The sequence below is a fragment of the Acanthisitta chloris genome, unplaced genomic scaffold (genome assembly GCF_000695815.1).
Source record: "Acanthisitta chloris isolate BGI_N310 unplaced genomic scaffold, ASM69581v1 scaffold28739, whole genome shotgun sequence".
NCBI lineage: Eukaryota > Metazoa > Chordata > Aves > Passeriformes > Acanthisittidae > Acanthisitta > Acanthisitta chloris.
The window spans coordinates 17,433-30,475 of NW_008693522.1; the positions used below are offsets into that span (position 1 = coordinate 17,433).

A 13,043-nucleotide genomic window follows, 5' to 3' on the forward strand; every position below is an offset into this window, starting at 1 on the left:
CAGAAACATGTAAAATGGAATTGACTGTAACAGGAATGAAAATAGGATTGGAATCTCTACCAAGTAACTCGTCTGGTGTCATCCTCTGTGGAGAATTATAAATTGAACATGAAAGAAATTCCACCTCCATCTTCTCTTTTAAGGTTACAGAGATGTTAATTTCGGTCCCTGTCCTTTATTTCCAAAACATCCAGTAGTATGCTCTGGAACATAGTTCAAGACCAGTGTAGGTGGAGAAACTAAAGAATCTCAGGTTACGTCTCTATTAAGAAATGAAACTGTGCCCAGAAAAAAAATTCCCATTCACTTCAAGCCAGCTGGCAGGGAACAGCTCTCATCTGTATCAGTAAGCTTTCATAACCTCCAAACCACTCATATTGCCTGGAGCATTCTGATAATGCCACCAAATTGTTACACACTACAGACCCAGAGCCTGCCAGGGACCCCTCTGAAAGTAAAAATTATAAAACACCAACTCCTAGAAATGCTCCCAGGTTTAACCTATTAGTATATAGGAATCTTTTGACTCCTGCTGTTAGGAGTGTCTAAGGGCAGAGGCCAAGAATGGAAGAGAAGCTACATCACCACAAAGACTGAAAGGCAGCACAACTTAACAAAATAACTCCATAGAACACCCTGTAAAACCCAATACTTCACTAGTGTGTGTGCTGAAGAGAATGAACCCTCTGAAAGGGACAGTCTCTGCAGTGCCTTTTCCATCTAGGACTGAACCAGAAAAAAAAAAGAATCCTAAGCAGGTTGATCCTGTAGTTACTTCACCACTTTAGAAATAATAAGTCTGGCTACTTAAAAAGAATATTTTCCATCTCCATCATAAGTTTTGTTCAAAATTCAGCAGTTTATTCCAAAATTCAGCAAAACTTATTTTATGAGGAACAAAATTAAAAGAACCTGTTCACTTTACCCTTCACATGTATGTTTGCCATGGTAGAAGACTTACTAACTCCTTCCATCTTCTCTTTTGTAGAGCTGCTCCCCTATTCCTCCCAACTGTTTTGTCAGCAGTCAAGTCAGCAGCTTCTTGAACTACTATTTTTGAGTAAATAACAAGTTACTTTCTTTATACATAATGCCTGAGTTACTAAGAGTGCTCCACTTAAACAGAAAATAACATTTTACTCTGATTTCTTAATAAAGTGAAAAAGGGAATACTTCCCAGTGCAAGGCTGCTTTGAGAAAAATTAAGAGAAGAGGCACAGAAGTGTGTCACTACCTCACACTTGCAAGGACCCTTTCCTAGCTTTCTGTTTGTTTTACAGTAACATAGTTTAACAAGCTGTTGTTCAGTGAAGTATTTTCTACTTATTTCCATTCTACCACATAAATTTTAGCTAATTTTGCTTTCTAATTCCTTCCTCAACAGTGTTCGCATATGGTCTCTATTTGGCATCATGTACAAGTTGCTAAAGAGAGAATCCTAAAAATGTCCCTTCCTAAACAGACTTCCAAATATGACAACTACCTAGACCATTTTTAGCATGCTTTTCCAAAATAGCTCTACGAGAATTTCAGCTAGTTCAGCTTTGTATTTTCAGAAACATGTCAAACTAGACACAAAGAGCAATATAAAAAGCAATATTAACCCCAAACCACTGCATGACCTAGGGCTCCCTTTATATGCCTCAGCCACCACGACGTAAAAGGGGCTATAACAGAGAAATGTTAATCTTACCTGCATTATTTTGATTTTAATATTGAAATATTCAGAGATATCATTATAATTACAAACACAACTGAATTTTAAATAATATTTAGAATACTCACTAGAGATACCAAAGATATATGCCACATTTAAGATTAATATAAAACCTACTAAGAATAAATGAAATTACATTTGAAGACAATGGTCAAGAATGCATGTTTGATATACACAAGTTCCATTTTAGTAAAACGTTTTTATAAGCTGACTAAAGCAAATACAGAGATAAGGATAAACACAATAAATACCTCACAATTTTAAAGATTCTTCTAAACTGAACCACAATGTTAATTGTCATAACTGTCTTATGAAATTTTCTTGTGGAACCCCTTGGAAAAGCATTATGCCATTAAGAGTATCTCCAGTGCCAAGTCTCTAGCAGACAGGCATAGGGAAAAAAATTTACATTTCCTTCAATTTTGAAAAATTGTATTCACAGCTTCAATAAACTGAGCTAATGTATTTTAACATCAGGATCATCTACTGACAATCAAGACCACTGTATTTAAGACAATTCATTCCAGTTCCTCCACCACATATTTAATTTAATCAATACTTTGGAAGCTGCAATTAGCTTATGTTTATACAGCACGTTCATTCTGAAGATGTGAACTGCTACGTAAGTGACAACTAATGATGAGGCTTAAGCAGCATTCAGCAGCTTTGCATGAATTCAAACAAACAAGTAGCTCTTGAAAGTATTATTACAAATCACTATTAAATATCTAATTCTATTCATTTTAAAAGATTGCCCATGAAGCTTTAGAAACATGCAATTTACTTGTACAATACCAGCTTTTAAGAAATTCAGCAGTACTGCAATTCTATCATAGCTTTCATTGTTACTGTTTCTGTTAAAATGATTTATCCTATTTACACATAGGGAACTACAGCATTTAGTTAATACTGAAAATGAGTGTCAATTCATTTGAAACAGTGGCTTCAAATGGGCACATCAGCCTGTAGTGCTTTTTGAATTATTATTCACCATGCCATTCTTTTTATTGAAAGAACAATAACTTAAAAGACTTAATGTTCATTTGTACAATCTGGAACTTGTCCCAGAAGGGATGCTGCAAACTTTGAGTAAAACTGCTGAAGATCACTAATAATCTAGATCTGCAAACAAGGGACTGTATTTCCTGCAACTTTCTTGCAGTTTTTATTCATTAGAATCGAATCAAGACCACATAAAAGGAAAGAGGCAATAAGATATTGAATTGAGTTAAACATTCATTCTACTGGTGAAGAGTAGCAGGCTTTTTCCCAAATACCTCAATGCAAATGAAGAAAGGAAACCACACTGTACAAAGACCTCCAAAACTAGCACTGAACAAAGCACTGAAAAGTTCACTGAACAGAAAGCTTTCACTGCATGGAAATGCATTAAAAGTGATATAATTAACAATTAAGCTTACAAATGTCTGTGACTTAATAAATTCCTAGTTTGAAGCACCTGCTGATTTAAGCAAACCATTACCTTATTTCTCACTGCACAAAAATAAGCATGTATTCCCATTATACACATGCTTTCAATAATTGCCTGTAATTTCAAAAAGCATATTTACATTTGTGATAACATTCCCACTTTAGAATTTTAAAAAGCCAATGAAAAGCAGTAAAAATAAAGAATACAGAGGAGTAAGAGAATTATTGTAACTTCACAAACTCTGAAGCTGCAGTTTTCATTTTGTCTACATGAACTTAAAGTGTTTCTCTGAAAAAGAGCTGTAGAGTATATCAGCAATTTAAGAGCATGGTAGATTGATCCAGCCTCATTAAACCAGACATTTCTTAATTGGTCATTCTGAGAAAAATTACTCTTCCATATTAAAAGTAATCAATTGTATAGCTGAAACTGTTGTTTCATTTAATAAAATCCTTGAGAAACACTCCCACTTGTTAGCTCACTGTATATGTAATTCAACAAGACAAATTTGTTAGTCGTCTATTTCAGCAGAAAAGGACAAAGATGAAGACTTGTATATTTTTATTGTGCAATTAAAACATGATCCACACAAATTTCAGGATGGGAACACTCCCATCCTGTTTCAGAAATCAAACTCTCTCATTGTACAGTCTTTGGAGTCTTCTGTGACCACTGCAGCAAAAGATCTGATGCAGGTCAGTTCCAAGTAACTGTCCTTTCCCTAGGAATCACTTAGAACAGGGCTGAATTAGCCAAGCTCTCTGGGTAACACTTCTCAGGCAACTGCAGACACTGAAAAATAAGCAACCTTTTATTTATTGCTCATTTGTTATACTTGTTTTACAGAATGAGCATCAGTGGGAAATAATTCATGGTATCTGAAAGTTTAAGGGAAGAAACAGGCACATGTCATCCTGAAACCGTCTCCTCAAGAAGTCAACCTTGGCTGTTGTGACTATACCTATGGCTGAGTCTGGCCACTGAAAAGACATCTAAAGAAGTCAAAGCATGGAAAATCACTTGATCAACACAATTCTTTTCCAAGATACAGTTACAGATGATCAGTTCAAGAGTAATCTATTCAATATGAAGTAGTCACTTAGTCTTATATATCAGCAAAACTGTGGCACCAGCAACCAACAAAAAGAGTCTATGGATTTTATTTCCTTTTTTTTTAGTGGAAGAATATGAAGGTGCTTCTTGTCACAGTTCTCCTGGAACTATGGAGCAAATAACAGACTGGAACCTATATGAACCAGGCTGTATTTACAACTGCTCTCAATGTGCTGAGCAGCCCCAGGTAATTCACAAAATGCACTCTCTCTCACTTTGCCCACTTCTAGGAAAACTCGTATCATCAGTTTCCTGCACTTGTCATATAGCACTTCAACACAAACTGATGGGAAGCCCTGCATAAAAGAAATATCTTACAGACTTGCAGGTGCTGTTCAGTACTGAGATCTTTAGGGTACAAAACTTGTAATTGCACATAAGAGGGATTTAAAGGATTTAAATCACTTGATACTTTTCTGTTCTTGGTCTATCAAGACAAAGTTGAATCCACCCATACCTATACAAGCAACTCAAGTGGCAGTAACTTTTCACTGTTTTTCTGTGAGTAGTAGTCCTGACTAGAATCATTACAAATTCTGCTGCTTGTTTCCTATACTAGAATTTCCAAATACATGCTTGAAAAAGATTCCACAGCTTTCCTTCTTACCTACTCTACCAGAAAAAAATATCCTTTCCTAGCCATTTCCAGGACTAAGAGTTACACTTTGGGAAAGCATTCCTTTCACTTTGTCTGTAAGAACAAAAGGTAATTAATTCTTCTCTATATTATATTCTCCAGACACCCAACAGACACCAAATTCTCTGTCTGAGACATAACCCTCTAAGCATATGTTCATTCGTTGAGCTGCTGACATGGAACGATGTTGAACTGAAATCTCCAGATTGACTTAAATTATTTTTACTCTGGAGGGATAATCAAACTGCCTAAACACAGGTATCAAGTGCTGTCAGTGTCTAGTGCCATTGTGCAATCTGCAGTGGCACAAGATATTGTGTTTAGGCAGCTGAGTCCTAAGCCCAATTTCACTAATGTTGGACACCCAAGCTTGAGCCTGAGGCACCCAAGTTTAAGCACAGAAAATGGTGCAAAGGTCCTTAAAATCTTCTGGTACCACCTTTAAGAGCAAAAATGTAACATTTGCTGACAGTCTGGGCCACACCTCTAGGATGGCTTACAGAACTTCAACCCAAGGCTCCATGATGCTCCTGCTGTTCATTCGCTTTCCAAGACTCCTGTCTTTAAGCAGTCTGTATGTTACAGAAACAATGATACCAGTATCCTCTCTCCAGCCTCCTCTGAACAAAGTATTCGTGGCTGGGGTTTGTTTTTCAGATTAATCCTTTTGGAAAGAGATAACCTTTTCACCTTAACCCACGCAAACTTCAACATAACTTCTGTTACTTCACTGGGTTCCCACACAGAGCCTCTCTCCTCAGCTTCAAACTGTTTTCTGGCCCCAGATGCTAGACACACCTCTGTCTTTTTTCTGACTCTGCTTAATAATGTACAAAAATTTGATTATTTGTGACTTCTAATAATAGATTAAGAGGGCCCAGCTTAGAAGATGAGAGCTTGTGGCATGAGCCCCTACCACGGCACATCCTGCTGTCATTTCCTGCTACAACACATTATGTGAGAAAAATGGGTCAAACTACAGAGCACCAGAAGCATTCTCATTTACAAGTTAAATATGGACAGTACCAAAAAAAGCTTCCCTTGTGTTTGTAACAAACGAGGTGGGCCTGAAGGGTAAAGGTACTCTTCTCTGCAAGCTAGTTAAGGCACCAACATATCTGTTGAAGCGATCACCAGATTGTAACTTCTTCTAGAAGAATTTTAGGCTATGGATATATAATCATACTACGGGAGAGTTACTAGTTTGTGACAACTAGAAGATGGAAAACATAGGGTTTGATGTAATTCACACTGACACAAATATTTTTGGTTTTGTCATTTTTCTCCACAGACTCCAACATTACCAGGAAACTTTTCTACCTTATTTTGTATACAATTAAAACTAGCTTTAAGTAATCTCTCAAAGGGACTAAGAATTAGGATCTTAACACAGAAGGTCAGATGATACAAAAAGGTTTTGTTATGATCAATGTTCATCCTATAAATAAGTTCTGAGAATGCCTTGATTTATTGACTCTATAAAATGAGGAGTTTGATAAAGAAAATCATGATGCTGTTCAGTGTACTGAACTGTATACAATTTGTAGCATTAAGAGGTATTGCACAAAAGAGAACATACACAAGCCTTGTCATGAAATGGAAAGATGAGCAAAACAAAATAGTGAGATTATAGGGAAAAACAGAGACTTCTTCTAAAGTAGTGAAACAGAACTAGCCACAGACAATTTTTACACACACAAAACCAGAAGAGGTGGGAGGAAAGCCTAATTAACTGCATGGAGGGAAAGGAAGTGAAAACCAAGCACGTGTAATGAGCATCTGTTGTGAACAATACACTAAGTGCCAAGTCTAAGCAGACAAAAGGCCACTTCCTGGTTCTTAATGTAAAAAAAAAAAAAAGAATTTTTTTTTTCCCTCATCTACAGCTTGGAAGGAAAATCCAAAAAGAAAAATCAATTATCTGCCTTTAAAATTGCCTTTTTAAACAAAAACCTATGGTTACTTGGGCCACAGTATAATCAGAAGCTCCTCAAAATCAAACGGTCACTTCATGTGTGCCGAATTCTGATAATCTCAACCAGTGTATGACAGAAGAGATGAAGATACTAAAGAGTTAGTTCGATAATAAGAGCTGTATAGTAGAGGGCTCTAAGACAGAGATTCAGCTATACTACCTCTCATTGAGTTAAAAGCACAAAGTACTGATTGGTGTTTCTTGTAACTTTTAGTATGACAGATAACTGGTATCAAAATCAAACTGTTTTAACTAAGTTCTGGCACACAGTTTTTAATGGTGGGGAGAAAAAAAAAGAAAATCAAAATAAGAACAAAACCAGTACAACTCTAACTGTCAAAAGTTATATGAATAATTCAACTTACTCTTTTACTGAGGCAGATAACTGGCCACATACTACAACCTAAAGTGCAGCAGCAGCAAAGGCATCCACATAGTAGCCATCGTACATTAACTGGAAGGTTCTTCTTAAGACAACTGTTAACTCTACTGATGCTGGCTTTAAATTCTTCAGGTGCAACCTACAAGGGAAAGAAAAAAAATTAAAAACAAACTAATACTTCAGCAGAGTGATTTATTACTTTTACAGTGTCCTACACTTGTACCTTTTAACACTTGTTCCTGTAATAAAATCTTAACTCCAATTCCAAACTCCTATTCAAAGATACTCACCTTTCCAGTTAAAGATGAAGGAAATTCTGCTTCAAATTTGTTGCTTAGTCCAAACCTGCAAAACAAAGTGAAGATTGTACCAAAAATTTTAAATAATCCTAATCCATATCACAAATTACAAGTACCTCATAATATTCTCAGGGTCTGTATCAGCAACAGCATCAGTATCAGGAAAACAATAGTAGTTGTTAAAATTAATTCCTAAAATTATCCTAACAGACAGAAGTACACCACTGTACACAGACTGAAATCCATCTTGCCTACAGTCTCTTCTCAGAGTTCTGCTGATACTGCTGACTCTTCCCCAAACTCAGCAAAATGTATAAGCAATAGGGGCAAGAGTGAAAAGCAAAGAGAAGTACTTAAGGGGAAAGGGGAAGCAAGTTAAAGCCACAGTTTAAATTACCTCACTCCTGCACCAGTACACATGTATCTTGAAGAAAAGCTCATCCAGTGCTAAATAACTGTTTCAAGCATAAAATTAAAATCAATACCATCTTGCTTTTCTGAATAGAAATACACTAATAAGTTTCAGAACTCAAAACACTCCGTTACAAAACATGGGTTAAAAGAAAACTAATTTAAAGAAACATACTAATTATGAATGTACAGCTATGAAGCAATTTGAAATGACCTAGAGTTATTCAATCTCCTGGGTTTCACAAGATCAGAAGAGTTTTGGCTTGTCCATTAAAAAAAATGTTTTCTATCTTGCAGTTGTCTGGTTGGGTTCACGAATGGATAAGCATCAAAGAAAATCTGAGTATTTTCTTTCATCTGGGCTGGGCAATAACTTCTAACAGGGGTTATACAGACTAAAAAGTCATTAATAAAACTGTATGACCAGACACTTATGTGGTAAACAGCAGTCAGTGTAAAACTTCAGCTGTAATTAACAAACCTCTGAATATAACCAGAGCAGTCTCACTATCAGATACTATAAATAACACAAATTAGAAATTAAACTGCTCAAGACTTGAATATATCACAACAACTGAGCAATGGTTCAGTTGTATGCAGAAAAGCTTACTTGACCCTTGACAGCTGGAGATTTTAAAGACATAATTTGCTTTGACAATATGTTCTTGAGCAGCTAGGTATTTCCCAGGGGTTTGGTTTTGGGGTTTTTTGTCTTAGTGAACTGAATGATCTGCATGCCAGTGGAGAGCTTTTTCCAAGGAATCAAATGGACAGTTAGTTACATGGTGAGCTACTCTGGAAGGGCCTCATAATACCCAGTAGACAAAAGGTGACAGATGAGTTTCTTCATAGATAAAGAAAGGGTGGTGAATCTTGGGAAAGCTAAATTATGCTTATGTGACACTCAACTAAAACTTGACAGCTACAGCTCATGAGAGAGATCTTTTATGACCACTCATGATACTCTTAAACATCAGCTCAATGCAAGCAGCAGCCACCAGCAATAGCAGTAAAATACTGGGCACCACTGGAAAGCTGATTAAGAACAACAGGAAAGGCACCATTTTGAAACTCCATAAAACCTTCATATGCCCACATATTCAGTAGTGGGTACAGTTCTGGCACCCACATTTCATGGAAGCCTTGGGGGACTTAAGAGAAGGCAGAGAGAAAGAAGACTAATATAATCAAGGGAATAAAAGCAGCTGCCTCAGGAGAGTAAGGCTGACACTAACCTGGAAAAGAGAAGGTTGAGGGGGGTACATGATTAAAGTGCCAAGTTTCAGGAAGACAGTGGATAAGGACAGTGATTAACTGTTCATCATCCAATCCCACAACAGAGGGCAGAGACTGGTTTAAAACAGTTAAAGTGCTTCTTTAAGCTGCAAGTAGCTAACTTCTGGGTTTGTTTCCACTTGATATCAGTGATGCAAACCATGCCAACAGATCTGAAGAGAGATTACACAAGTTCCCTGACAAATACTAAAGGAAAGACAATGCTGAAGTATGCATCACTCACAACTGCAGATACCAGAGAGTACAAGGAAAAAGGACACTGGGAACAGCCAGACTTGCCTGCAACCCATATTCAGCAACGCCTGTTGCCACAGTTTGCAGCAGCACACTGGGCTAGATAGTTTGAGGCTGTAGGCCTTAAGTAAAAGGGAACAGATCATTTCCTTATCATTGACTGCAGGCAGTAGAATCATAGAAACATAGAATGATTTGGGTTGGAAGGGACTAAAGATCATCCTGTTCAACTCCCCTGTCACTAGATCAGGCTGCTCAAAGCTTCATCCAACCAAACTTTGAGCACTTTCAATGATGGCACATCCAAAACTCTGGGCAACCTCTTCCAGTGTCTCAGTGCCTTCCTTACATCCAAACTAAACCCATGGCCTTTCTGTTTAAAACCCTTGAACCTTATCCTGTCACTACAGGCCCTTGTAAAAAGTCTCTCCCCAAGGCCACAATAAGAACTCCCCAGAGACCTCATTTGCACTTAAGTTGTCTACCATATTTCAGTATTTGTAACTAGAACAGCAACTCCTACAAATCTCTCCAAACTGGTGAATAAATTAAAATTGTTTCCCAGAGAAATACATGGCAAGTTTACTATTTCAATGCAGAACAAAGAAAACCCATACTTACTGGGAACATCTCTACCACTGAAAATCCTGTTGAATACTCCACGACAAGAGAACCATCTGCCCTTTCCCCAAACTGCTGAGTGACACTAAGTGCTGAGGCAAAAGTTATATAAACATCAGAAAGTGTCATGCCCTATCAGTTAAGCTACTTAAAATTGTCAGTAAGTTGAGGTGGAAATCAAAGGAAACCCTTGGATCCATACACATTTCAGAAGCAGCCAAGCCTGGAGAATGACTCCAAGCTCAAGATACACAGCTGCCATCAGAAATCTCCAAACTAAAAGGTAATACCGCTTTACTAAGTAATTAGTTTATCAAATCAGACAGATGTCTAAAGAGATGTCTCTTCAAAAAATGATCTTCACATACTTGATGCTTCAACATCCAGAAGATATTTTCTACAAATAATGGAATTATTGCTCAAACATAAACTTAAGCAACAAGGCAGCAGCCAACTACAAGGATAAATCAGTCCAAAGCAGCTTCTGCTCTAAGGACTAAAGTAAAGCTGAGCCCCTGACCAAGCAATGAGACAATTTCAGCTGTCCCTCTACCCAGAATACTAAGTCCTTTACTCTGAGGCATGAATAGGTAAAACACATGCACAAGAAAGTGTCCCTGCTCTCAGTTAAGCCACAAAAAGATGGAATTGCAAGGAACACCCTGCTCAGTCTCATGCCAAAGATTTGCTGGGAAATCGGCAGTGCAGAAACAAAGTTGGTTGGGGTTTTTTTGTGAATGCATGATCCAAAAGTATTCAAATGTTGACAGCTCCATCAAACACAAACAAACATGCATGAAGATTGCAAAAGCCATGTCTGACAAAGGCATCCCTACTGGAAAAGCTCTGGAGGTATCTGAAATTACAAACACACAGTGGCAGAGTGAGGCACAGAAAGTTCCGACCAACCCAGTCACACTTGGTTGAAGTTATAAGCAAATGAGACTGAGACTCTGTACTCAAGGCTTGTGGCAATGTTTAATACATGTGGAGTAAGAAAAACACTGAGGCTAACTCAACCAGCTACCAACATCATTCTGAGCTTTACATATTACCATTTTGTCACCGTACTCAGGTAGTAACAATGTACTCCATACATGAAAAGCTTCTCTAAGTAGTTACGTAATCTCAGAACTATCACTCGACTGCAAGCTGCAATTTGGAAATTAAAATATTAGAAACTCCACAGAACACTACTACATGTTCACTGTAAAAACAATCACTCTGACAAAAAAAGGCAGAAAAAAAATGGCTTAAAATCAAACACTGAAAATCAATACTTTGCATTTCCTCAGACAGCTGTCCCACTACAGCATAAGATTTGTTTTGTACATTACTGCATCTCCAGTGACACATACACTCTTCTGCTTGCTCTATGCCTTTCCCACTCTACATCATGTCTTCAACAGATCCATGCTTATCTCATGCATCAGTACTTTCTTTAACCTTCCTGGAACCTGAAAAAGTGTTTCTTGAACATGACTCTGCTTGTTCTGATGAGTTCCTGCCCTTGTGTACAGTGGAGAAAGAAATGGTAAGAGGTGGAGACTTCAAAGTACAGAAGTTTACAGTATAGGCCACAGCCAATGTGTAACCTTTTTTCAGCTTGCAACTCGGGTCTTCCTTACACATAAAACTGACCCATGCTGTCCTCTTGCTCTTTGTCCTCTCTTATGGGGGCACTAAACCATTTTTTCATTGCCCTCAACTCTACTCTTCAGGTCCACAGGTTCACAAAGTAAATATATATTCCACAAATCTTCACACACCATAATTCTCACATAGCCCTGTTTTCACTCATATGTCCTTGACATATGACATAAAAATATATTAGCAAACTTCAGTTTAATATTAAGGAAACTGACTTGGGTGAAAATATATTTTGTCAGCTTTTTTTCCCCCCTACAGTTCTCTTACATCAAGACACAGGGAGCTATAATGACAAATAGCACAGAGAGGCATTCATCAGCACATCACTCCATCATTCCAGCACAGCAAAAGACTAATCAATCCAGTACTACTAGTTAATACAGTCTGCTATACATAAGGCACATATGTTTCAACTGGCCACAGAACAGGAAAACCAACATTGAAAGACACAATCAGGCACCTATCATAAATATTTTCTTCACAATTTCAAACTCATCATGTACATCTCTTTCTACCATAACACGATTTTAGAAACAACTCTGAAATACCTTGGACTTTCAGTACTATTGTAAGTATAGGTCTCTGTTTTCTCAGTTTTCAAGTTTCTTGCCATTAGAAGAGATCACCTCAAATTAACAGAAACCAGTTGAAATATTACTCCTGGCTATCAAGCTATCTAAACTCTGCTGGTATGAAAACAGTTTAACTGAATATTTAAAAAACAATGTTAAAAAAAAGTTAGCATTGTCTGCAGCATGCTCCAAATAGTGAGTTTAAGAAGAAAACTCTTAGTGCTAACCAAAGGCCCTGCATCCTGGAAAGGCAAGGCCTTCACATGTTTTATTTGGATAATATTTATCTGCTTCCTTTAACTGTTTTTAACTACTCAGCTTAGAAAGGACCCTCACACACTTCCATTTCCTGTTGGATGAAATCAAGTAATGTTAAATGTCTTCCTGACACTCATCTGTAGTCACAGAAATTACATATCTCAAACTCAACATTATGCCTCCTATGTAAGATCAGAGAGGATGTGACAACAGACTATGAAAAGAGAGCTTCTGTTTAAATATACACACAGCAGAAGCAGTCAGCAACTCTTCAAACTGCAGAGCCAGGGACAGATCAATCCAGTATTTGCTTAACTGCTGATAATTTTTGTCAGACCTTCAAAACACATACATGCTTTTATACCAGCAGGACTAATTCATCACATACCTATTCCTTATGTCCACCAAGTAAATGTTCTAACAGGGGTCTAACTTTTAACAATAAG

At 37.3% G+C, this 13,043-nt stretch overlaps 1 protein-coding gene across 1 annotated transcript in view; it reads right to left on the minus strand.

Annotated features, from left to right (window-relative positions):
• CHIC2 (cysteine-rich hydrophobic domain 2) overlaps positions 1–7,601 on the minus strand; it is a gene marked incomplete at its 5' end in the record, with an annotated part of 16,775 nt that extends 9,174 nt beyond the window's left edge. Inside the window, 2 exons of the mRNA XM_009083108.1 lie at positions 7,240–7,395; positions 7,547–7,601. Of these exons, the coding sequence (XP_009081356.1) occupies positions 7,240–7,395; positions 7,547–7,601 (211 nt within the window). The remainder of the gene's footprint in view (positions 1–7,239; positions 7,396–7,546) is intronic.
• Positions 7,602–13,043: the final 5,442 nt, after the last annotated feature.